The sequence below is a fragment of the Rhinopithecus roxellana genome, chromosome 14 (assembly GCF_007565055.1).
Source record: "Rhinopithecus roxellana isolate Shanxi Qingling chromosome 14, ASM756505v1, whole genome shotgun sequence".
In the NCBI taxonomy this organism is placed as follows: domain Eukaryota; kingdom Metazoa; phylum Chordata; class Mammalia; order Primates; family Cercopithecidae; genus Rhinopithecus; species Rhinopithecus roxellana.
In genome coordinates, this window is record NC_044562.1 from 10,585,002 (window position 1) to 10,611,118 (window position 26,117).

Consider the following 26,117-nt stretch of genomic DNA (forward strand, 5'->3'; position numbering starts at 1 on the left):
CACCACTGCATTCTAGCCTGGGCAACAAAGTAAGACTCAGTCTCAAAAACAAAAACAAAAAAAAAGTGAATTAAGTGTAAAATGACCATCAAAACCTAGTGAGCTCCTATGCAATTTTGGTAGCAAGCTGTCTCCCTTTTTAAAGTGTATTTCCAAAATAGATTATCTACTTTATATCTGGAAAGTGAATAGATAACCTACATAACTTGTGAAAAAACTACCAAATTACCCCTATGGAGTGTACTATGCTTATTACCTGGGTGGCAAAATAACCTGTGTGCCAAACCCCCATGACATGCAGTTTACCTGTATAACAACTCTGCACATGTACCCCTGAACCTAAAATAAAGTTTAAAAAAAAAAAATCCTGACTGGGTACAGTGGCTCACGCCTGTAGTCCCAATACTTTGTGAGGCTGAGATGGGCAGATCACCTGAGGTCAGGAGTTCAAGTCCAGCCTGCATGGCAAAACCCTGTCTCTATTAAAAATAGTAAAAATTAGCTGGGCATGGTGGCAGGCACCTGTAATCCCAGCTACTCAGGAGTCTGAGGCAGGAGAATCGCTTGAACCCAGGAGGCGGAGGTTGCAGTGAACCGAGATCGCGCTACTGTACTCCAGCCTGGACAACAAGAGCGAAATTCCGTCTCAAAAAAAAAAAAAAACGAAACAGAAACAAAAATCCTTAGAGCATACTAATATGCAGAAAGGCACAGTGGAAAATATATTTTAATGGTGATTTAAGTCTTCTTTTGGAGTGTCTTATAATACAGACTGTTAACTCAAAAAAAGTAGTCACTCAGGAAGTTTATAGTGGACGCTAGATCAAAATTGAAGTGCTTTCAGTTAGAACACAGTAATGCTATCATCTCTTTTCTTAGGATAGTTTTTAACTTTTAAGGTTATTCAAAATGTAAAAATTTGTTTTAAAATAATTTTTTAATTCAGAGCATAAACCTCTATTCACAGAAATATTTTTTGCAGAGGCAGTTGGTTTGAAAGATGGTTAACATTTCTCTACTATAAGCTCTTTGGTCTTTGAGCAAGAGTAGTGGTGGTACATTTCTTTATTAGAGGCGTGTAGGTTAGGTGGTTAGAAGGCAGGAGTCATTCATTTGAAGAGCTGTTTACAGACCATATTTGACGATAGGGTCTGCGATGAGGGTTATGTGTATGTTAGTGTTTTATGGACGCTCCCTAGGTGATTCTTTGTTTGGTTTACTTATGGCTGTTATATTTGTGGTTATGTATTATTTATATTTTAAGATACAAGTAGATAATTGTTCTTCCATGCCTAGTTCAATAGGATAGAAAGAAATATGGCTTTCTACATCCTTTGATATCTCTTTATCAACTAAACTTTAAAAGTAGGAAATTAGAAGGGAAGTTTTCTCTTTTTTAAGGTACAGTAAGGAAAGAGAATATCTGTGTGCTTTCACTTTTATCTTCTAGTGTAATATAAACCCAACTCCTAAAGACCCTGATTCAACGAAAATACTATCAGTGCCTGTCTCTGAGGCCTGAATTTTCCAGGCCTCGGTCTTGGAATGTGGAGGAGATGAAAGAAAACAGACTTGAGAATATGCAAACATGAACTCAGACCTTTCCAAGAAGAACATCACCCAGAACTCCCACAGCTCCTAAATCTCACTTTAAAATGTGTTTGATGCTTTATCTGAGTTTGGGTCATCTTAAGGGAGTGCAGGTATTAGAAACTACATAGGTTGTCCTAATTTTCTTTGACGTAATTTCTTGTAGGTCAATCTACACACATCCATAATGATTTCTAGGTGTAGAATTGCTGGGTTGAAGACACATAGTTATTTTCGAGACATTATCTACTGTCTAGTCAAGTTGCTTCCTGGAAGAGTTGTGCTCATTTGCACTCACTATGGTGTATGAGAGGCTACCTGAAATAGTGCCCAGGTGACCAGCCATGGAAGATAGGGCAACTTCCAGTTACATGGTTTTGGGGAGAAAATCTGGGGCATGAAAACTAGTTTTTTATCTTACTCCATATAGGATTTGCATCAGGCTGTAGTAGGTATTTGTGTCAGTTACGTCTGGAATATTTGGATATTGGATTTCTGGCTGGACAGTGATGGATGAACTGTTTACTGCTCTAGGTTGAAGTATTTTCTACTGAAATAAAATTGAATTGTTTTCTGCCTACTGGCAGGCCTAGTGTTCTGTTAATGGAAGGATGCAGACCAGAGCTGTTCCTATTCGGCCGTCTTGCCAGCATAGATTGAAAGATTAAAGATTGCTAGATTGAAATAGGACTAAAAGTGGATGTCCAACTGAGTTTATTAAAAGATGAGAGACGACAAAGTGGCCCACACACTTGAAATCTTGAGAAAATATTGTGTAGCGTTCTAAAAATATTTACTGAACATTTTATTTAAACATGGAAAGGTATTTTGCTGCGACACTGATAGTTTGGTGAATTGCACTTTTGGATCTTGGAGAATGGAGAGAAGCAGCTAGGCAAATAATTGGCAAGAAAAGTAAACAGTTACAATGCAGCTTTGTTTACCCACTCTGCCTATCTGCATTTCTGAAATTGGATTCCTTGGCTCTGTGAACTAGTTAGCCTTCCTTTAGAGTGCTTTTAATTGAAAGCATGCCAGAGAGAACACAGTCACGTATATCTTAGTTGGATGTGTGTGTCCTGTCCCTGTTAGGACTTGGTAGCATAAAGGAATTAATAATGAGAAGTGAGCTGGGAATGGTTTATCAGTGGAAATATCTGGAATAGGTTTTTAGGTCTGTCTGTGTCATGGACATTTCAGAGTGAAGAGGTTACATAAAAGGCTGTTACTCTTGAAACCCAGACGTCTCATAGTCACAATGTTAACATTTTTTATTTGTGGAACAAAGACTTCTTTATTTAATAGATAGGACCTTGATTATGAAAAAGATCTAATAACTACCTCTGAGTAGCGTCTGTTTTGTAAAATTTTGGGGGACGTTGTTTCACTTCACTTTTGGTTATAATTTGCCAATAAATTTTACATTTTATTATAAGAATTAATCAGGCACTGGAATATGGGAATACTTTTTTCTCTGATTTTAACAGTTTTGCAAGAATCATTTATTTGGGAATAGTGAGGGACATAAGGGCAAAATTTAGAATGTCAATCTTGTTGCTGAGGGAGCAGAGGAAATGTTTTAAGAAGTCACATGATGGCTGGCAAGATGGCCAAATAGGAACAGCTCTGGTCTGAAGCTCCCAGCGAGACCAACACAGAAGGCAGGTGGTTTCTGCATTTCCAACTGAGGATACCTCAGTTTATCTCATTGGGACTTATCTCATTGGGACTGGTTAGACAGTGGGTGCAGCTCATGGAGGGCGAGCAGAAGCAGAGTGGGGCATCGCCTCACCCAGGAAGCGCAAGGGGTCAGGGAACTCCCTCCCTTAGCCAAGAGAAGCCACGAGGGACTATGTTGTGAGGAACGGTGCATTCCGGCCCAGATACTATGCTTTTCCCACAGTTTTCGCCACCTGCAGACCAGGAGGTTCCCTAGGTTGCCTACGCCACAAGGGCCCTGGGTTTCAAGCACAAAACTGGGTGGCCGTTTGGACAGACAGTGAGCTGGCTGCAGGAAGCCAGGGAGCCAAGTGGTCTACCTCAGTGGATCCCACTCCCATGGAGCCCAGCAAGCTGCGATCCACTGGCTTGAAATTCTTGCTGCCAGCACAGCAGTCTGAAGCCGACCTGGGACGCTTGAGCTTGGTAGGGGGAGGGGCATCCACTGTTACTGAGGCTTGATAGGCAGTTTTCCCCTCATAGTATAAACAAAGCCACCAGGAAGTTCGGACTGGGTGGAGCCCGTATCATGATGACAGGATCAAATTCACACATAAAATATTAACCTTAAATGTAAATGGGCTAAATGTCTCAATTAAAAGACCCAGACTGGCAAGTTGGATTAAAAAGACAAGACCCACTGGTGTACTGTATTTATGAGACCCATCTCAGGGACAAAGACACACATAGGCTTAAAATAAAGGGATGGAGGAATATTTACCAAGCAATTGGAAAGTTAAAAAAAAAGCAGGGATTGGCGGGTTCGCAGTGGTTCACACCTGTAATCCCAGCACATTGGGAGGACAAGGCGGGTGGATCACCAGAGATTGGGAGTTCGAGACCAGCCTGACCAACATGGAGAAACCCCGTCTCTACTAAAAATTCAAAAATTAACTGGGTGAGGTTGAGCATGCCTGTAATCCCAGCTACTTGAGAAGCTGAGGCAAGAAAATCCCTTGAACCCAGGAGGTGGAGATTGCAGTGAGCCAAGATCACGCCATTACACTCCAGCCTGGGCAATGAGTGAAACTCTGTCTAAAAACAAAAACAAAAACAGACGGTTGCAATCCTAGGCTCTGATAAAACAGACTTTAAACCAACAAAGATCCAAAAAGACAAAGAAGGTCATGGTAAAGAGATCAACGCAACAAGAAAAGCTAAACTATCCTTAGTATATACGCACCCAAAATGGGAGCACGCAGATTTATAAAGCAAGTTCTTAGAGACCTACAAAGAGACTTAGACTCCCACACCCCACTGTCAATATTAGATCAATGAGACAGAAAATTAACAAGGATATTTAGGATTTGAACTCAGCTCTGGACCAAGCAGACCTAATAGACATCTACAGAACTCTCCACCCCAAATTAACAGAATATACATTCTTCTCATCACTATATCACACTTTAAAATTGACCACATAATTGGAAGTAAAACACTCCTCAGCAAATGCAAAAGAACAGAAGTCATAACAAACAGTCTCTCAGACTGTGTAGTACAATCAAATTAGAACTCAGGATTAAAAAACTCATTCAGAGCTGCACAACTATATGGGAACTGAACAACCTGGTCCTGAATGACTACTGGGTAAATAGTGAAATTAAGGCAGAAATAATAAATTCTTTGAAACCAATGAGATCAGAGACACAACATCCCAGAATCTCTGGGACACAGCTAGAGCAGTGTTTAGAGGGAAATTTATAGCACTAAATGCCCACAGGAGAAAGCAGGAAAAGACCTAAAATTGACACCCTAACATCACGATTAAAAGAACTAGAGAAGCAAAACCAATCAAATGCCAAAGCTAGCAGAAGACAACAAATAACTAAGAACAGAGCAGAACTGAAGGAGATAGAGACACGAAAAACCCTTCAAAAAAGTCAGTGAATCCAGGAGCTGATTTTTTGTGAAGAGCTCCTGAGGGAAGCTCTATTTTAACAAAATAGACCACTAGCTGTACTAATAAAGAAGAAAAGAGAGCAGAATCAAATAGATACAATAAAAAATGATAAAATGGATATCACCACTGATCCCACAGAAATACAAACTACCATCAGAAAATATTATAAACACCTCTACACAAATAAACTAGAAAATTTAGAAGAAATGGATAAATTCCTGGACACATACACCCTCCCAAGACTAAACCAGGAAGAAATCTAATCCCCGAATAGACCAACAACAAGTTCTACGATTGACGCAGTAATTAATAGCCTACCAAGGAAAAAAAACCCAGGACCAGATGGATTCACAGCTAAATTCTACCAGAGGTACAAAGAAGAGCTGGTACCATTCCTTCTGAAACTATTACAAACAATAGGAAAAGAAGGACTCCTCCCTAACTCATTTTATGAGGCCAGCATCATCCTGATACCAAAACCTGGCAGAGATACAACAAAAAAGAAAATTTCAGGCCAATGTGAACACTGATGTGAAAATCCTCCATAAAATACTGACAAACGGAATCCAGCAGCACGTCAAAAAGCTCATCCACCAGCTTCATCCCTGGGATGCAAGGCTAGTTCAACATATGCAAATCAGTAAATGTAATACATCACCTAAACAGAACCAATGACAAAAACCACATGGTTATCTCAATAGATACAGAAAAGGCCTGTGATAAAATTCGACACCCCTTCATGCTAAAAACTCTCAATAAACTAGGTATTGATGGAACATATCTCAAAATAATAAGAGCTATTTATGACAGACCCACAACCAATATCATACTGAATGGGGAAAAGCTGGAAGCATTCCCTTTGAAAACTGGCACAAGACTGGGATTCCCTCTGTCACTACTCCTATTCAACATAGTATTGGAAGTTCTGCCCAGGGCAGTCAGTCAAGAGAAGGAAATAAAAAGTATTCAAATGAGAAGAGAGGAAATCAAATTGTCTCTGTTTGCAGATGACATGATTGTATATTTAGAAAACCCCTTCATCTCAGTTCAAAATCTCCTTAAGCTGATAAGTAACTTCAGCAAAGTCTCAGGATACAAAATCAATGTGCAAAAATTACAAACATTCCTATACACCAATAATAGCCAAATCGTGAGTGAACTCCCATTCACAATTGCTACAAAGAATAAAATACCTAGGAATACAACTCACAAGGGATGTGGAGGACCTCTTGAAGGAGAACTACAAACTGCAGCTCAAGGAAATAAGAGAGGACACAAACAAATGGAAAAACATTCCATGCTGAAGGATACGAAGAATTAATATCCTAAAAATGGCCATACTGCTCAAAGTAATTTATAGATTCAGTGGTATCCCCATCAAGCTACCATTACTTTCTTCACAGAATTAGAAATAAAACTACTTTAAATTTCATATGGAAACAAAGAAGAGCCCATATAAGCAAGACAACCCTAAGCAAAAAGAACAAAGCTGGAGACATCATGCTACCCGACTTCAAACTATACTATAAAGCTACAGTAACCAAAACAACATGGTACTGCTACCAAAACAGATATATAGACCAATGGAACAGAACAGAGGCCTCAGAATTAACAACACACATCCACAACCGTCTTGTCTTTGACAAACCTGACAAAAACAAGGAATGGGGAAAGAATTCCCTATTTAATAAGTAGTATTGGGAAAACTGGCTAGCCATATGCAGAAAACTGAACCTGGACCCCTTCCTTACACCTTATACAAAAATTAACTCAAGATGGATTAAAGACTTAAACGTAAAACCTAAAACCATAAAAACACTAGAAGAAAACCTAGGCAATACCATTCAGGACATAGGCATGGGCAAAAACTTCATACAAAAACACCAAAAGCAATGGCCACAAAAGCCAAAATAGACAAATGGGATCTAATTAAACTAAAGAGCTTCTACACAGCAAAAGAAACTATCATCAGAGTGAACAGGCAGTGTACAGTATGGGAGAAAATTTTTGCAATCTATCCATCTGACAAAGGTCTAATATCCAGAATGTATAAGAAACTTAAACAAATTTACCAGAAAAACAACCTCATCAAAAAATGGGTGAAGGATATGAACAGACTCTTCTCAAAAGAAGACATTTATGTGGCCAACAAACATGAAAAAAGGCTCATCATCACTGGTCATTAGAGAAATGCAAATCAAAACCACAATGAGATACCATCTCACACCAGTTAGAATGGCAATCATTAAAAAGTCAGGAAACAACAGATGCTGGAGAGGATGTGGAGAAATAGGAACACTTTTACACTGTTGGTGGGACTGTAAACTAGTTCAACCATTGTGGAAGACAGTGTGGCGATTCCTCAAAGATCTAGAACCAGAAATGTCATTTGACCCAGCAATCCCATTACTGTGTATATACCCAAAGGATTGTAAATCATTCTACTATAAAGACACATGTGCATGTATGTTTATTGCAGCACTATTCACAGTAGCAAAGACTGGGAACCAACCCAAATGCCCATCAAAGATAAACTGGATAAGGAAAATGTGGCACATATACCCCATGGAATACTATGCAGCCATAAAAAAGGATGAGTTCATGTCCTTTGCAGGGACATAGATGAAGCTGGAAACCGTCATTCTCAGCAAACTAACACAGGAACAGAAAAACCAAACACCGCATGTTCTCACTCATAAGTGGGAGTTGAACAATGAGAACACATGGTCATAGGGGAACATCACATACTTGAACCTGTCGGGAGGATGGGGGACTAGGGGAGGGATAGCATTAGGAGAAATACCTAGTGTAGGTGACGTGTTGATGGGTGCAGCAAACCACCATGGCATGTGTATACTTAGTTAGCAAACCGGCACATTCTGCACATGTATCCCAGAACTTAAAATTATTAAAAAAAAAAAAAGTCATCTGTCAGGTTTTATGTCGTTTTTGTTCACGTGTGTCATAAGCTTGCTGTGGATATTGGCTACTCTTCCCTTTCACCTCTTTTCTCATTCAGTTTGGTTTTTCTCTTGTGAAGTATTTCCTTGTGGTTATCAGTGTAGGCACAATGAAAAGTAACTTTTAGTAATTCAAATTTTAAAGTTCTATCATCTGCTTAACTAAATTTTTGTTTTTGTTTTTCAGCATTGGTTAGATGGTACAAAAAGCATCAAAAAGCAAGTAAAAAGTAAGTGCTGAAAAAATTATTTGTGGGGGGAAGAGGAAATATATTAGAAATTCCGATTTCTAATAGGACATAAGAAATCATGTTTTTTAAGATGAATTTAAGATGAATTTTTTTAGCATTTCCATTTTCTAGAAATCATTTTATTCTGATAAACTGAGCTACTCCCCAAGTTATATAGGCTGCATTGGGGTTTAACTTTCCAGGAGAAAACCTTGCAGCATGCAAATGGGGTTGGCTTTGCCTGAAATGCTTACCGGTTATTTGCTAATTATTTATGTTGGAATTTTCCTGTTTGGCATCTGCCCTAATATCGAAAATATTTTGAGACTTTGTTATAGTATTTTAAAATTAAGAAAAATGAACAATTCACATAAAATGTTAGTGTCATTCAGAGAGAGAATACCATTGTTTATTCATTATCCAACTTGACTTTTTTTTTTTTTTTTTTGAGACAAATCTTGCTCTGTCGCCCAGACTGGAGTGCAGTGGTGCGATCTCGGCTCACTGCAAGCTCCGCCTCCCAGGTTCACGCCATTCTCCTGCCTCGGCCTTCTGAGTAGCTGGGACTACAGGCGCCCGCCACCACGCCTGGCTAATTTTTTGTATTTTTAGTAGAGATGGGGCTTCACCCTGTTAGTCAGGATAGTCTCGATCTCCTGACCTGCCTGCCTTTGCCTCCCAAAGTGCGGGGATTACAGGCGTGAGCCACCGCACCCGGCCCCAGCTTGACTTTTTATCAGACTTATTAGGGCACCTCAACTCTTGTCTCAAAATTATGAGACCACTGAGATTATGGAAGTTAGTGAACTTGCTGAAGTGGATTTGTGTGGAAAGATTTCACCATGAACAGTTAAATAGGCGTTCTTCAGTGTAGCAGGTTTTCAGGGCCGTTAGATTGCACAGTCAAGACTTTTATTTGATGCATTTGGCTCTGAATTGTTAGAATTAATCTAGAGCTGTCTATTGGGATGAGAGATTATAGTAATATACTATATAATGGCATGGTACACTTGAAAAAATGTAATTGATCTTTTAGCATCATGTTTAAGCCTATGATTGATCTAACCTGAAATAATGCATCAAAACCTGATCTTTTGTCTCACTTCAGTAGATTTTTGACCAATTTTCTGGCTGAAAAGTATTATTTAGTTTCTTTTATTAAAACCTTTTTTTTTTTTTAATGACAGTTGGTTCACCCTATTGTCTGCATCTTCGAGTTAAGTTTTATTCCTCAGAACCAAATAATCTTCGTGAGGAGCTAACCCGGTAAGAACACTACTTAGAATTGTGCCAGGGGCATTTTGATAGTTTTGAAAGATTGTCTGTATATTGTTTCCAGTTTATAGCCAGCTAATAAAATGGATACCTGTCCCCTGGTAACAGGACCTCAAAGAATAGAATTTTATTCTGGGACATGATTTTTAAGTGTATGCTTTTTTTCCTATATCATTTTCAAAATAAAGAGTTGGTTCCTTAGCATCCTCCGAAGGTGACTAGTGATTTCTTTTTTTTTTTTTTAAGTATCACTCTCAACTCGGGAATGTTAACAGGATTGACATGTTTCAATACATTGCAATATTATATTTATTGATGTTGAAAATAATCTATCTTTGGCCTCAGGGAGTTTATTCAGATTGATTCTCGACTTTCTTTACTCATTGAAATGCCATTGATTAATGAAAAACATTAGATTCTGATCGGTTTGAATAGTTTTGAATAAACCTTATGTTATATATACTTATTTAAATTTTATCCTGCCTCTTTTGTGTTTATTCATGTCTTTATTGTAAATTCATCACTCCATATACACTTACTATTTATTAAATGAAAAAGTTGAGCTTTTGAGTTCCTTTGGAAGGATTTCCTCTAGAACACCTTGACAATGAGATTGTAGCTGTCATCTGTAATTATATCCATGCCTTTATCCCTTCACATAAGAAGTACATGTCTCATTCTGTCATCCAGGCTGGAGTGCAATGGCATGTTCTCGGTTCATCACAACCTCTGTTCCCCCAGGTTCAAGCAGTTACCATGCCTCAGCCTCCCAAGTAGCTGGGATTACAGGCACGTGCTCCCACCCCCAGCCAATTTGTGTATTTTAGTGGAGATGGGATTTCACCATGTTGGCCAGGCTGGTCTTGAACTCCTAGCTTCAAGTGATCCACTTGCCTTGCCCTCCCAAAGTGCTGGGATTATAGGTGTAAGCCACTGTGCCGGGCCTGTAATTAAGAATACTTCTAAGAACTAGTGTTAGATCAGTAGGGTAATTATAGTTTACAATTATGTATTTGACATTTCAGAATAGCTAGAAGAAAAGAATTCAAATATTTCTAGCATAAAGAAGAGACAGATATTTAAGGTGATGGATACTCCACATATACTAACCTGATCCTTACAAATTATATGAATGTGTTCGATTATTTCATGTATCCCCAAACTATGTACATCTTTACATTAACAGAAATAATTTTTAATAAAATAATACTTCTCAAATTAGAAGGGTAAGAGTTTTTTTTCACAGTAGACTGTGCTGTTGGGTTAAATTTGTGCCTTTTATTTTTCTTAGGTATTTATTTGTTCTTCAGTTAAAACAAGATATTCTCAGTGGAAAGTGAGTATTAGTTATTTAAGGATCAATGCACATTTTCATGGGTGGTTGAAAATTATTTTGAAAGTAAGTTTATAGTTGTGAAAAAGAAATGGTCAACATAAAGTATGTATTATTTTCATTTATCTTAAAATGAAGGTTATGAAATCAACTTGTCTAACAAACTTGTGTTTCGGTCTCAGATTAGACTGTCCCTTTGATACTGCAGTGCAATTGGCAGCTTATAATCTGCAAGGTAAGCAATTCTTACGTTGACTGTTAAGACTCAAGTATAATCCTTTTTTTGTATGTTTTTAGTTAAAGAAGATTCTGATTACGAACAAGCAAAGAAACAACACTGTTTTTGTATAAACTTGTATCAGTGTCTAACTCTGACTTTTGTTTTAGAACATTGCCTTCTTTTTCTTCTCTTTCATGTAATTGCTGCCTTTCCACCTAAAGTGTTGAAACGTCATAGTCTACCTGATAAGTCTGTGAATGTTATGATTGGGCCTTCAGTGAACTTTTTCCTTAAAAGAAATGCAGTTATATATGAGTAAATTGTTGCTGAAGCCATATAGCTTAGCAGTCCTTTCACTCCAAAACTACATTTTGTTCAGAAATAGCCACAGATGAGTACATACATGTTTGTGCATTGTTCAGATTTTTCCCTGCTGCTTCCTACCCCCGATTTTTTAAGTGCCTTTCAGTTATTTCTTTAGGATTAATAATTTTAAAAGTTTGGAAGACAGGGACAATATTTAGATTGGTATGCGGGGTCATATTCTGTGTAATCAGTATATTCTTTTGTTTTGTTTTTTTTCAGACAGAGTCTCACTCTTTTCCCCAGGCTAGAGTGCAGTTGCATGATCGTAGCCCTCTGAAGCTTTGAACAACTGGGCTCAAACGATCTTCCGCCTGAGTACCTGGGTCTACAGGCCATCATGCCTGGCTAATTTTTGAACTTTTTTTTTTAGGAGACAAGGTCTTGCTATGTTGTCTAGGCTGGCCTGAAACGATCTTCCCACCTCAGCCCCCAAAGTACTGTGACTATAAGCATGAACCACTATACCCAGCCTTAGTAATATTCTTAATAGATCCCAGTTAATTGTCTTTTAACGATTGCTGAATTTTTTCAGTTGTTCACTATGAGGTCAAAGGTATTTATGGAAGTCTAGAAAGCAGTTTTCAAAGGCTAAGCACTGAGGTGTGAATACATTAAGAGAAAGATATGTAATTAAAAATACACTACCAACAATAAATATGAGATATATGTGTATGACTGATAGGCTAGATTTACTTTTGGAGACTTGTCTGAGTATTAAGAATTTTTGCAAGAAATTCCTAAGAATCTAATCTTAGCAGTTTTCATTAATGAAATGGTTTTTGAAGGATTTAGCAGGAAATACATATAACTTTTGAAACTTATGTTTATAGCTGAACTTGGTGACTATGATCTTGCTGAGCATAGTCCTGAACTTGTCTCTGAGTTCAGGTTCGTGCCTATTCAGACTGAAGAGATGGAACTGGCTATTTTTGAGAAATGGAAGGAATACAGGTATCTGGCATTTGACCATACTTTCTTTAAAATCACCACAACAGTTATTTCATATTCATTTTCCTCTATTTCTATCCTTGGTATAGAACTTATTTTATATTTATTGTTACTTTAAAAATCATTGTTTTAAATTTCAGAGGTCAAACACCAGCACAGGCTGAAACCAATTATCTGAATAAAGCCAAATGGCTAGAAATGTATGGGGTTGATATGCATGTGGTCAAGGTAAGCATTGTGTTGTGATGCTTTTTAAAAAATTTATTCTTTGGAGGTTCTCAATGACTGTGGCATTTTTCAATATGAGGAAGGGCATGGAGTTTGCATAAGCTAGCACTGGGTACGTTGGATGTATGGTTAAAAAGTTTGAGATTAAATACCGAATGACTAGAATGTCACAGAAGCGTTCATTATAAGAAAGAAGAGAAGCAACCAAAATCCTGAACAAGGTACTTGGTCCTTTTAAGCTGTTATTTATTTATTTATTTTTTGTTATAAAAAATTGTTTTAAGCTTTTGAGCCATGTGTTACCCTTTTTACTTCTTATTATATGACTAACACTGAGTAGGCTCTGTTAAAATAATTCAGGATGCAAAGTTGAAGATGTATAGCTTAAGGACTTTGATAAACTTTAGAACAGCTTTGTAGTGATTTATTTCTAGTTTAACTAGTGACAGTTTTCCAGAAAGGCAGTTGTGTTAGTTCGTTCTCACACTGCTATAAAGACATAAATTTATAAAGAGGTTTAATTGGCTCATGGTTTTGCAGGCTGTACAGGCCTCCTAGGAGGCCTCAGGAAACTTCCAATCATGGGGGAACGTGAAGGGCAAACAGGCACGTCTTTACATGGCTGGTAGGAGAGAGAGAGAGAGCAAAGAGGGAGGTGCTACACACTTTCAGACAACCAGATCTCGTGAGAACTCATTCACCCTCATGAGAACAGCAAGGGGGAAGTCCGTCTCCATGATTCAGTCGCCTCCTACCAGACCCCTCCTCCGATACTGGGGATTACAATTTGACATAAGATTTGGGTGTAGACACAGAGCCAAACCATATCAGTAGTTCTTTCCAAAATACATGATTTAAGTGGTAAGTACAATATGGGAAGAATGTGGAAACAGCTTTGTTTGTAGTGGGAGTGTAACTACCCACTTTCAATGAAGGTACACTCTAAAACTCTAGTGTTTCCATGACTAGAAATAAATATATATGCATAAATTTTTCTGAGAATGTTATTATGGATACTCTAATTGTTGAAAACATCTCATATATTAATATTAGCCTGTATATAATTAATACAATTCAATACAAAAATAAAATTTAAAAGTTATTTTAAAATGTGAAACTTGTTTTATACAAATAAAGTTAACACATTTTTCTCCCCTTAAATTAGGCTAGAGATGGGAATGACTATAGTTTGGGACTAACACCAACAGGAGTCCTTGTTTTTGAAGGAGATACCAAAATTGGCTTATTTTTTTGGTAAGCAAGAGTTATTGTCGAAGATACTTACTATTGTTTTGGTTTTTAATGAGTAAAACCATATAAGGTTGATACATAAAGTAGAGTTTGGAAATCAAATAGTTTTGAAAAACTTGTCAGTGAAAGCAGCTGTCTCCTATCACACTACTACACATCATTTTTCCCACTCTCCAGAGGCAATTATTAAAATTCTTCTAGCTGTATTTCCCATTAGTTTCAAAGTTTACCACAATATATATCTTGATATAAATATTTACATATTTATATGTATCAGATGTTCACATGGGCACTTTCTCCCTTCATGTAGTTATGCTTTTAATATTTATTATTCCACAATCCCTTTACTCACTATTGTGTAAGAGGAAGATGTTAATATTTTTATCCCTTCTCTAAGCTATGCTCCTTATACTGTTCCAGCTTTTATTGTTCATACTTGTAAATTACATTTGCGTTTTACTTTTACATCAAGGATAGCTTTTACTTGGATTTCTTGGCCATAATTGAGTCCACCAGGTTTTGTCTGGTATTCTAAAAGCTGAGAATCAGAGTTGTGTTTACAATAAGATGTGTGTGTCAGAACTAGTACAGAGCTTAGGTGTATACTTGTGTACGCTAGACAGGGACTATTGGCACAAAGACCTTTGGTATCAAACTCAAATTCTGACACATCCACATAGCCCACTAAGTCTATTTTTAGCCATTTCTGCTTTATATATCCCATGAAACTGCACCCTAACATCTGCTGGCCATAGATAAGCCAAGCTCTGTAGGTTAAAGGACCCCAAAACCATGGCTGCCTTTCTGAGTTCTCTGACTCCTGTCCCTCGCACTTAACTGCTGAATGCCGTCCCCTGGGCACTTAGGCCCCCTCATAGATTCCCCTCTTGACTGAGTTTCCTTGCCCTCTTCCCCATCTGCTGGTAGCCTTGCAGCTGCTGTCTCTAGAAGGTCACCTGCTGTGCAGGACCACCCCTATCATGCAACCCTTTCCAAACACTGCTCAATAAAGCCTGTTAGGCAGTACTTTTTCTTGATCAGTTCTGAAGTCCTGGAACTCACAACTGGTATTACATTTCCTTTCTGTTTAGCTTTTTGTTTTTGTTCTAGAGCTTTTGGCTTCCCTATCTCACATACCCCACACATCCCTTTAAATTACCTGCCTTTGTCTTCTCCTCAGGCTTTTTTTAAGTTATCAAGGGTTGCATTAAATGGTTCTTCTGTTCCCCTTGGAACTGTTTGCTGCTCAGGTTGCTCTCCATTTTTTATCTTGAGACTTCCCTTTCCCGTGTTCTCAGCTAGGATCCTGTGTGGTCCTCCCGTGATTTCCTTTTTCTTCGTCCCCTCCACCCCCGCCAACTGCCTAAGTAAAGGAAGTAACTGCCTAAGAAAAGTAATTTGTTTGAATCCCTAAATGCCTTAAAATGATTTTTTGTCTTTTATTCTTTCTTGATAATTAGCCTGATAATTGAATTTTAGGTTGAAAATTATTTCCCTCAAAAAATTGAAGGTAGCATTTCATTTAGTTTTACATCTGGGTGTTCTTGCTAGGGACTCTGAGAGACTTCAGTTGAACACCTTTACAGTTGTCCCTTGATGTGTGAGGAACCACGGGCAATAATCTCATTTCTTGGGTGTTAAATCCCCTCATGCCTCCAGCTTGTCCTGTGGGCAAATGGAACTTGCTTCCAGGCCTAAGAATGCTTTAGGCAGAGAGATAAAGAAAGCACCTTTTGTACCTTTTCATAAGGTTGTCTTGAGAGTTAATTAATACTTGTAAAGCACTTAGAAGAATACTTAGGGCAGGCCAGGTGGCTCACTCCTGTAATCCCCGCCAAGGCCTGAGGTCAGGAGTTTGAGACCAGCCTGGCCAACATGGTGAAACCCTGTCTCTACTAAAAATACAAAGATTAGCCAGGCATGGCATGGTGGCGCACGCCTGTAATCCCAGCTACTCTGAAGGCTGAGGCAGGAGAATTGCTTGAACCTGGGAGGTGGAGGTTGTAGTGAGCCGAGATCACACCACTGCGCTCCAGCCTGGGTGACAGAGCAAGATTCTGTTTGCTTTCCTTCTCCTGCTGTTATTTATTTATTTATTTTTTTTTTAGTAAAGCTCTTATAAAGAAGTTATGTTTTACATCTATTTTATATGTTATATTTAAAGATTGGTCAGTGGGAGTGAGTGTCACATTGTTTCGACATCCACAATTTATGGAAATACAGAGTTCAAATGTGGTTTGGAATCTACAAGTAGGGAGATACAGTTGGAAAGTGGGCCATAAAGCAAGGTTAAAAAAATTAAGATGTATTTCCTCAAAACAAAATTCTTGTTGAAAACAGAGTTGAGGCTGGTTGCAGTGACTCACATCTGTGAGAAGACTTCCAACACTTTGGGAGACCAGGGTGGGAGGATCACTTGAGCCCAGGAATTTGAGACCAGCCTGAGCAACATAGCGAGATGCTGTCTCTACAAAGAATACAAAAATTAGCCTGGTGTGGTGTGGGAGTAAGGCTGAGGCAAGAGGGTTACTGGAGCCTGGGAGTTCACAGCTGCAGTGATCTATGAACACACTACTGCACTCCACCCTGTGCGACGGAGTCCACCCCGTGCGACGGAGTGAGAACCTATCTGAAGCAAACAAAAAGAAAAGAGTTGGAAACCATCATCAGTGTTTTTCTTTGTGGCTTTTTTGGAAGCTTTATGTTCATTCCTGTGTCTAGTTCCTGTGTTGCTGCTCTGCTTTAACACTGAAACAATTTTACCTAGACTTAAAGAATCTCTTACACCGTAATTGAGACCTATCAAATACTTAGATTTCTTGGTTTCTTTTTCCTTAGTATTTTTAATGTCTGATATGTGCAGCCTCAATTTTGTCAGAGATGTTTTTTTTGAAATATGTACTGTGTTTTTCTGTTTCCTGTCTTTTGATGGGTATTGCAAATTACGTTTACCCTCCTGTCAATTTTTAATTCAGGAGTTAGATGGTTAAATGTATATGAAATAAAAACAATTTGTTTCATATTTAGAGAACATTTATTTGTAATTTGGCTTTTATTCTCTTATTATATTATAGGCCGAAGATAACCAGATTGGATTTTAAGAAGAGTAAATTAACCTTGGTGGTTGTAGAAGATGATGATCAGGTAGGAATGAAATTATATTACTTGTTTAACAGTGACTGTATTATGTGGTAACTTATTTCCCTAAAAGAGGGAATGTACATCATTGTTTTATAGAACCACAGAATGGAAATAGTATAATTAATGCTTTAAATAATTTCCTTACTTGGGTCCTACCATCCTAAAAATATGGTTTTCTGCTCTTAGGATGAAAAATAATATAAAAGTCTCTTCTTGTTTCTTCATTGATAATATATCTGAGGTACATAAAAAATTACATTTAAGTGACTTTTTTTTTTTTTTTAATTTTTTTAAAGACAGGATCTCTCTCAGTCACCCAGGCTGGAGTGCAGTGGCACTATCATAGCTCATTGCAACCTTGACCTTCTAGGCTCAAGTGATCCTCCCACCTCAGCCTCCTGAGTAGCTGGGACTGCAGGCACATGCCACCACGCCTGGCTAATTTTTTCATTTATTTGTAGAGGCAGGGATCTCAGTATGTTGCCAAGGTTGCTCTCAAACTCTGGCCTTAAGTAATCCTCCCATCTTGGCTTCTCAGCATGTTAAGATTACAGGAGTAAGCCACTGTGGCAAACCAACTTTATCTATTTATTAACTGATCAAAAAGATCTACCTAATAATATTAATAATAAAGCCTTTTGAATTAAAGATTCCCTTTGTATCCGTTACAGTGAAGTTCTTTTTTTTTTTTGAGACGGAGTCTTGCTCTGCCACCCAGGCTGGAGTGCAGTGGCCGGATCTCAGCTCACTGCAAGCTCTGCCTCCTGGGTTTACGCCATTCTCCTGCCTCAGCCTCCTGAGTAGCTGGGACTACAGGAGCCCGCCTTGTCGCCTGGCTAGTTTTTTTTGTATTTTTAAGTAGAGACGGGGTTTCACCGTGTTAGCCAGGATGGTCTCGATCTCCTGACCTCGTGATCCACCCGTCTCGGCCTCCCAAAGTGCTGGGATTACAGGCTTGAGCCACCGCGCCCGGCCTACAGTGTAGTTCTTAATTGATACATGCATGGATGCAAGTCATATGCATGTATTAATGCACATCTTAATGCAAGAAGCCAGATTTAAAAAATTATGTGTTGAATGATTCCATTTATATGATACTTTAGAGAAGGCAAGAAGAATTTTACTTTATGCAAATTAATAAATTTTAACATATGCATACAGATATAGATAAAAGCAGTTTCGGCAAAATATTAACAGTTGTTGAATCTAGACACTATGTATATGGGTATTCAGTTTTTCTGTATGTTTAAACATTTTTATAATGAAAAGATTTTTTTTTTTCCGGGCTTAATTCACTTTATTTTTCTTGTATAAAAACCCTATGTTGTAGCCACAGCTGGAGACTGGGTCCGCTGCACGAAGACTCTGGTGTGGGTCTTGACAAGGTAGTCAGTGAATTCCTGATAGGGAGACTTGGTAAATACAGTCTCCTTCCAGAGGTCAGGGGTCAGGTAGCTGTAGGTCTTAGAGATGGCATCAAAGGTGGCCTTGGCGAAGTTTCCCAGGGTGGCAGTGCAGCTCCGGGCTGAGGTGTAGCAGTCATCGATACCAGCCATCATAAGCAGCTTCTTGGGCGCAGGCGCTGAGACGATGCCAATGCCCCTGGGTGCAGGGATAAGGTGCACCAGCACAGAGCCGCAGCAGCCTGTCACCTTGCAAGGGACAGTGTGGGGCTTGCCGATCTTGTTCCCCCAGTAGCCTCTGCGCACGGGGACAATGGAGAGTTTGGCCAGGATCATGGCCCCACGGATGGTGGTGGCCACCTCCTTGGAGCACTTAACACCCAGACCGACGTGGCCATTGTAGTCCCCGATAGCAACAAATGCCTTGAACCTGGTGCGCTGGCCAGCACGGGTCTGCTTCTGCACCGGCATAATCTTCAAAACCTCGTCTTTGAGGGAGGCCCCCAAGAAAAAGTCAGTGATCTCAGATTCCTTAATGGGCAGAGAGAAGAGGTAGATCTCCTCCAGGGACTTGATCTTCATGTCCTTGACCAAGCAGCCCAGCTTGGTGACGGGCATCCACTCCTTACCCTCAGCCTTGCCTCCGGGGTGAGCTCTGTGGCCTCGGCCCCGGCCCCGGATGCCACTGCTGAAACCTCTGCCGAAGCCACAGCGGTTCCCCATCCCAGGGCCTCCGGGCCCCCCCTGCTGCACCGACGTCATCTGCCAATTGGTGTTTTCTCAGAGAAGAAGAAAAGATTTTTTTTAAATCCAGTTCTTTGATTTTCCTCTCCTCGGTAATTTCACTGCCATGCTTTTCCCATTTTAAACACACAGTGGAATACCATGCAGCCATAAAAAAGAATGAGATCTTTTTTGCGGGAACATGGATGGAGCTGGAGGATATTATCCTTAGCAAAGTAATGCAAGAACAGAAAACCAAATACTACATGTTCTTTCTTACAAGTTGGAGCTAAATGATAAGAAATTATGGACACAAAGAAGGCAACAACAGACACTGGGGTCTACTTGAGTGGGGAGGGTGGGAGGAGGGAGAAGAGTAGAACTGAGAGAGAACTGGGCTTAATACCTGGGTGATGAAATAACATGGACAGCAAACCACCATGACACGTGTTTACCTGTGTAACCTTCTCTTGTACTCCAAACCTAAAATGAAAGTTATAAAACAAAAAAAGAGTGCTGCTGTGGACACTAAGGTGTGTGTGTGTATTTAGCCAAACCTCTTTCCAAAGTATTTAATACGAGTTCATACTCCCACCAGCAGTGTTACTGGTGTGTTTTTTTCCGGAATTCTGTCTTTTTCATTGTAGCCATTCTTGTGGAGTAGCATGTGGTTTTAGTTTGTGTTCCCCTAATGATGACTCTGGTTTAGCACTTACTTACTTTTATGAAATGCCTACTCAAATCTTTTGCTCATTTTTCTATTAGGTCATGTGCCTTTTATTCATTGAAAAAATTATTTATATGTTCTGGATATTAGTTCTTTGTCAGGTATTAGTGTTGCAAATATCCTCTGCTCCTTGGCTTACCCTTTTTCCACTACTTTATTTTTAGATGCCATGTAATAATTGTACATATTTGTTGTATACAGAGTGATGTTTTGATACATGTATACAATGTGTAATTATCAAATCAGGGTAATCAGCATATCCATCTTTACTGTCTTAATAGTGTCTTTAAATAACCTGAAAAGTACCAAAAATTATAAGATAGATAACCATCTTATTTATGATCTAGATTTAACTTTTTTTTTTTTTTTTTTTGAGACGGAGTCTCGCTCTGTCGCTCAGGCTGGAGTGCAGTGGCCGGATCTCAGCTCACTGCAAGCTCTGCCTCCTGGGTTTACGCCATTCTCCTGCCTCAGCCTCCCGAGTAGCTGGGACTACAGGCGCCCGTCACCTCGCCCGGCTAGTTTTTATATTTTTAGTAGAGACGGGGTTTCACCGTGTTCACCAGGATGGTCTCGATCTCCTGACCTCGTGATCCGCCCGTCTCGGCCTCCCAAAGTGCTGGGATTACAGGCTTGAGCCACCGCGCCCGGCCGATTTAACATTTTTTACATTGGGCTTTAGAAACAGATAAATACAATTATGTACATGAATAAATAATACCAACTAAAGTCTAACCACCTGACTACCTACCCCCTTTCTTCTGGTACCTGGTCACTATTTTTGGAGGGTATTATTCTCATATATATTTTGTAACTTTTTCCAAATATTAACACATGTTAGAATTGTTAAAAACTTGCATAATTATATATATTTGCAGCTTGCCTGTTTTATCTAGATGTGTACCTATGTAGATCTAACATATATATGCTATTGGATAATATGAATAAACAATGGCACATTCATTCATTCATCATTTATTCACTTATCCCTCTGTATAATTTTTTACATATGCCACTATTTACTTGACCATTTCTCTTTTTTTTGGATGTGTAGGGTTTGTGCCAAGTTTTACTATTATAAATGAGACTGAGGAAATATATATCTTCATATATAACTTTTGATGTTTAGGAAATAATTTTCCCCAGAGAGGCAGTATGACTTAGTTGTTAGAGGTGTGTGTAGATTCTGGAGCAAGGCTAATGGTTAAATTCATTTCTGGTTTCCTTTCTTAATAGCTTTGTGGCTTTGGGCTTAATTTCTTTGAGCCCCAGTTTCCTCATCTATGAAATGGGGCTAATGATAGTATCTACTTATTGAGATAATTTATGTGAAATCCTTAGAAAAATTTCTTTTGGTTTTTTTTTTTGACGGAGTCTCACTCTGTTGCCCAGGCTGGAGTGCAGTGGCCGGATCTCAGCTCATTACAAGCTCTGCCTCCCAGGTTTACGCCATTCTCCTGCCTCAGCCTCCCGAGTAGCTGGGACTACAGGCGCCCACCACCACACCCGGCTAGTTTTTGTATTTTTTAGTAGAGACGGGGTTTCACCGTGTTAGCCAGGATTGTCTCGATCTCCTGACCTCGTGATCCGCCCGTCTCGGCCTCCCAAAGTGCTGGGAATACAGGCTTGAGTAGAAAAATTTCTATGTGAATGTTAACTATTATAATTAGACTCCTGGTAGTGTGGTTACTAGGACAAAAATGTGAGCATTTTTAGGGCTGTCGATATATACTGCCAGATCTAATATGAGCCCTCAAATTATAATTATACAGTTATCCCAAATAATGGCAGATGAAATCTCATTTTATGTCTCTCTGACAAATGAGATCATGTAAGTAGAGGGGAATAACTCTTAGGAATAATTTTGTATTGGCTGAGCAACTGATTTCAACTCTGCCCTTATTATGTCGATACTATAAAGAGTGTCTGAATTTCAGGGAGCACACTAGATCCTTTATTCATGGATGTGTTTGTATTTCAGAAATAGGAGATAGGACTGTTTGAACTAGTAATCATCCTTTTATATATACTTTTCTTTTTCAGGGCAAAGAACAGGAACATACATTTGTCTTTAGACTGGATCATCCGAAAGCATGCAAACATTTATGGAAATGTGCTGTGGAGCATCATGCCTTCTTCCGCCTTCGAGGCCCTGTCCAAAAGAGTTCTCATCGATCAGGATTTATTCGACTAGGATCACGATTTAGATATAGGTTAATTTTAATAGCTGTTTTATCTATCTTTCATTGCATACAGTCCAAAAAATTTAGGCCAACCTTTTCATTTTTACAGATTAGGTAGAGAGGAATAAAGTGGTTTGCCAGCGTCATCCATTGACCAAAATGAAATAGAAAAAGTGGTATTGTTATTGGTTATAATTTCTCGAATAGATGGGAAAACAGTAATTGTATAATGGCTTTTATGTCCCTCTGGATGTTTATTTTATATATTAACCCACTCCCAATTTATGTATTTAACAAGAGTTTTATGGACTCTCCACCCAACACTGGATACCATATAGAAAAGGGTTTCTTGCACTGAATGAGATATTAGTCTGGATAACATTTGTGGTCCTTTATAAGCCTGAAGTTCATTATTCTCATGACTTCTTGTTTGTTGTCATGAGTTAGAAATGTTTTGGTTTACTGGAGAGTGGATTATTGGTTGTGAGTGTTCTGCATGCCATGAAAATCAGTTAAAGAAGGAATGGATTGTTCCAGTAATGTGGCAAGTTGATTGTGTGGAGTTAATAGAAGTAGTATTCTGTTATACTTATGTTAAAATAAGGAGGCATTTTCTGAACAGAATTTAAATGGAAATCAAGGAGAATAAGACAATAGTCTTAAAAAACATTTCTGGATAATTATACTGAAAAGTATGTATCACAATTAGAAAAAGTAACTGAAAATATTCTTTTAATTACACACTTTGCACTGAGGAATGTAGCTGGGAAAGAGAGGGAGTTTCCATAAAAGGACAGATATTCCAAACTTATTTAATGTGTACTTAGGTGATATGCATACATACAAGAAAAATAAAACCAACATAATCTGTTGCATAGTTCACAAAAGCCTAAAGAGTGAAAGAAGGATATGGTAAAGAGAGAGATCAAGACTATTAGTAGTTGTTCCTGTAGGATGAAGTTTAGGATGATTCTTTTAAGGAGAACCTGAATGTAGACTGTCTTATATGTGTGTGCTTTATTACTGTAGACCTAAAATGTCCCTTCTGTTATGCCTCATTTAGTGGGAAAACAGAGTATCAGACCACAAAAACCAATAAAGCTAGAAGATCAACATCCTTTGAAAGAAGGCCCAGCAAACGATATTCTAGACGGACTCTACAAATGAAAGGTGAGGTGCAACCCTCTTTCAAAGGATTATTTTTCCTTGACAATTAATTATGTGCTGGTGTTGTTTCCATAAGAGGAAGTTACGTCAGTCTCCTCCTCAGGTCTGTTCCAGTCAACTAAAGTACTTTCCTGGCAGAATCAATTTCATGGGATACATAGAGAAAAATTGCCTGTATTGTTAGCAGAGATTAAACTTTATGTTAATCCCAATTCAAATGATAGTCTGAGGTTGTGTTCAGTTTTTGTATACAAAACTGTGTTTCTGTAGAGCAACATATTCTCTCCCTTTTTGACTTATAGATCTCATTCTAAAACATCCCTTAATCCCCTTAGGAATTTTTTTAAATATTATTTTTATTTATTTATTTATTTTGAGATAGTCTCACTCTGTCGCTTAGGTTGGAGTGCAGTGGTGTGATCTCAGGTCACTGCAACTTCCACCTCCCAGATTCAAGTGATTCTCATGCCTCAGCCTCCTGAGTAGCTGGGGTTACAGGCATGTGCCACCACTCCTGGCTCATTTTTGTATTTTTAGTAGAGACGGAGTTTTGCCATGTTGGCCAGGCTGGTCTTGAACTCCTGACCTCAAGTGATCTGCCCACCTTGGCCTCCCCAATCCTAAAAGGATTACAGGCATGCCTGGCCAAAACATTGTCTTGTGATGAATTTTTTTAAGTAAAATTTATTTCATATTGTATTATAATATTAAGGATTCTATTAAATACTATTTTAAAATATATTCATCATTGTTACACAGACATTTCCTAATTCATAATTGTTACTTGCTGATTAAGATCGATCATATAAGAAAAAGCATTGTTTACCTTGACAAATAAATTAAACCTTATGTTTGGTTTTAAACTGAATTTGCATTAAAATGCAAATTTAATTTTAAGTATTTCCACTATCAGAGTCATCATGAGTTGTCCAGAAACAACTGTAATGATCTGATGTTTGGCAGTGTTGACTTTTTTATAAAAATGATTTATACTCATAAGTTTTGGTGTGGCTATAAATTAAATATACAGCTATAAATGAATTGTGATGATTTTAAAACCCTAAGTTTCCTCTTGGTTTCCACTGATGATAATTCGTAATCGGTCAGCTCACTCTGGAGGCTTACAGATTGGTTCTGTTTGAAAGGTGGAGATATATATGCATTCTGTTGCTTTATTTGAAAAATGAAAATAATTGCCATTGTTGACTTTATGGTGTGAACCCCAAGACACTTCGGTCAATGGAAGGTTTTTAGATTTATGGTTGGGGCCAAATGTGGTGGCTCACACCATTAATCCCAGCACTTTGGGAGGCCAGTGTGAGAGAATTGCTTGAGCCCACAAGCTCAACTCTCAGGAGATCGAGACCAGCCTGGGCAACAGTAGTGAGACCCACCCCTATCTCTACAAAAACATGAAAGACCCTTTCTCAAAGAAAGAAATGTATGGTTGTGAAACATGGCTTATAAAGCAATTAAAGTTTTGCTTTGAATAGTGCAGCAGTTTATCATGGAAGAAGAAACTAATGAGGTGTTATCTTTTTTCTTCTGTTAGCATGTGCTACAAAACCTGAAGAACTTAGGTAAGTAATGTTTTGCAACTTAGAAATTGATATAGAATGTTTGGAATTTATGTAGTTGCTATCATTAAGCAAATATTTAAGACCTATCAAAATGTCAGGTTGTCCCTAATGCACCAGGGATATATCGGGGAATAAATAAACATGTAATGCCAGATAAAATTGACATGATGAAAAATTAGAGCAGTTTAAGGAAGTAAAGAATGGGGTTGGGGCAGATGAGCCATTCATGAAGAGAATGACATACATTTGTTATTGGCAAGTGGCTGAGAATCTAAAGATAAATTAGGATCCTTGTACGTAAGGAGCGCAAAGAACAAAATTGATTTGCAAATAAGCCATTTTATTCCTGGGATAAATCCCACTTGGTTGTGGTGTATAGTCCTTCTTTATATTGTATGTTGCTGGATTTCATTAGCCTAGTATGTTTTTGGATTTGTGTGTCTATTCATCAGAGATATTGGCCTGTAGTTTTCTTATAATGTCATTGTCTGGTTTTTTATGTGGGGTGGGTAATACTGGCTTTACAAAATAAGTTTGTGTATGTTCCCTCCTCATCTATTTCTTGGGAAGAATTTGTAAATAATTGGTATTAATTATTTAAATGTATGGTAGAATTCACCATTAAAGCCACCTTTCTCTTTATGTGAAGCTGAAAAATTCTTGTGAGAGATCTATTCACATTTTCTTTTCTTCTCTTTTTTCTGGGAGGGGGGTGGTGGTACAGGGCCTAGCTCTTTCACCCAGGCTACAGTCCGGCAGCTTGACATGGCTTGGCTCACTGCAGCCTCACCCTCCTAGGCTCAAGCAATCCTTCTAGGCACTTGCCATCATGCCTGGCTAATTTTTACATTTTTTGTAGAGATGGGGCCTCCCTGTGTTGCCCAGGCTGGTCTCAAACTCCTGGGCTCAAGCAGTCCTCCTGCCTCCACCTCACATCTTGCTGGGATTACAGGCATGAGCCACAGCACAGGGCCCTCCCTGATTCTCTTTTTCTTCTTGATTCAGTTTGGGAGTTGTTGTCTTTCTAGAGTTTATCTGTTTTATCTATGGTATCTAGTTTGTTGACATACAGTTTGTATTCCCTTTTCCTTTGTATTTCTAAAAGGTCCATAGTAATATCTCCTCATTCCTTTCTGATTTTTAGTATTTTGAGTTTTTTTTTTTTTCTTGACT

At 38.6% G+C, this 26,117-nt stretch overlaps 1 protein-coding gene across 2 annotated transcripts in view; it reads left to right on the top strand.

The window, feature by feature from the left end:
• EPB41L5 (erythrocyte membrane protein band 4.1 like 5) overlaps window positions 1-26,117 on the top strand; it is a 174,884-nt gene that overhangs the window by 43,123 nt on the left and 105,644 nt on the right. For both annotated transcript variants that reach the window (XM_030916732.1, XM_010376442.2), the window contains exons 4-14: window positions 8,357-8,399; window positions 9,587-9,665; window positions 10,966-11,010; window positions 11,190-11,242; window positions 12,424-12,544; window positions 12,682-12,769; window positions 13,935-14,023; window positions 17,095-17,164; window positions 22,058-22,227; window positions 23,261-23,367; window positions 24,917-24,944. In XM_030916732.1, the coding sequence (XP_030772592.1) occupies window positions 8,357-8,399; window positions 9,587-9,665; window positions 10,966-11,010; window positions 11,190-11,242; window positions 12,424-12,544; window positions 12,682-12,769; window positions 13,935-14,023; window positions 17,095-17,164; window positions 22,058-22,227; window positions 23,261-23,367; window positions 24,917-24,944 (893 nt within the window). The remainder of the gene's footprint in view (window positions 1-8,356; window positions 8,400-9,586; window positions 9,666-10,965; window positions 11,011-11,189; window positions 11,243-12,423; window positions 12,545-12,681; window positions 12,770-13,934; window positions 14,024-17,094; window positions 17,165-22,057; window positions 22,228-23,260; window positions 23,368-24,916; window positions 24,945-26,117) is intronic.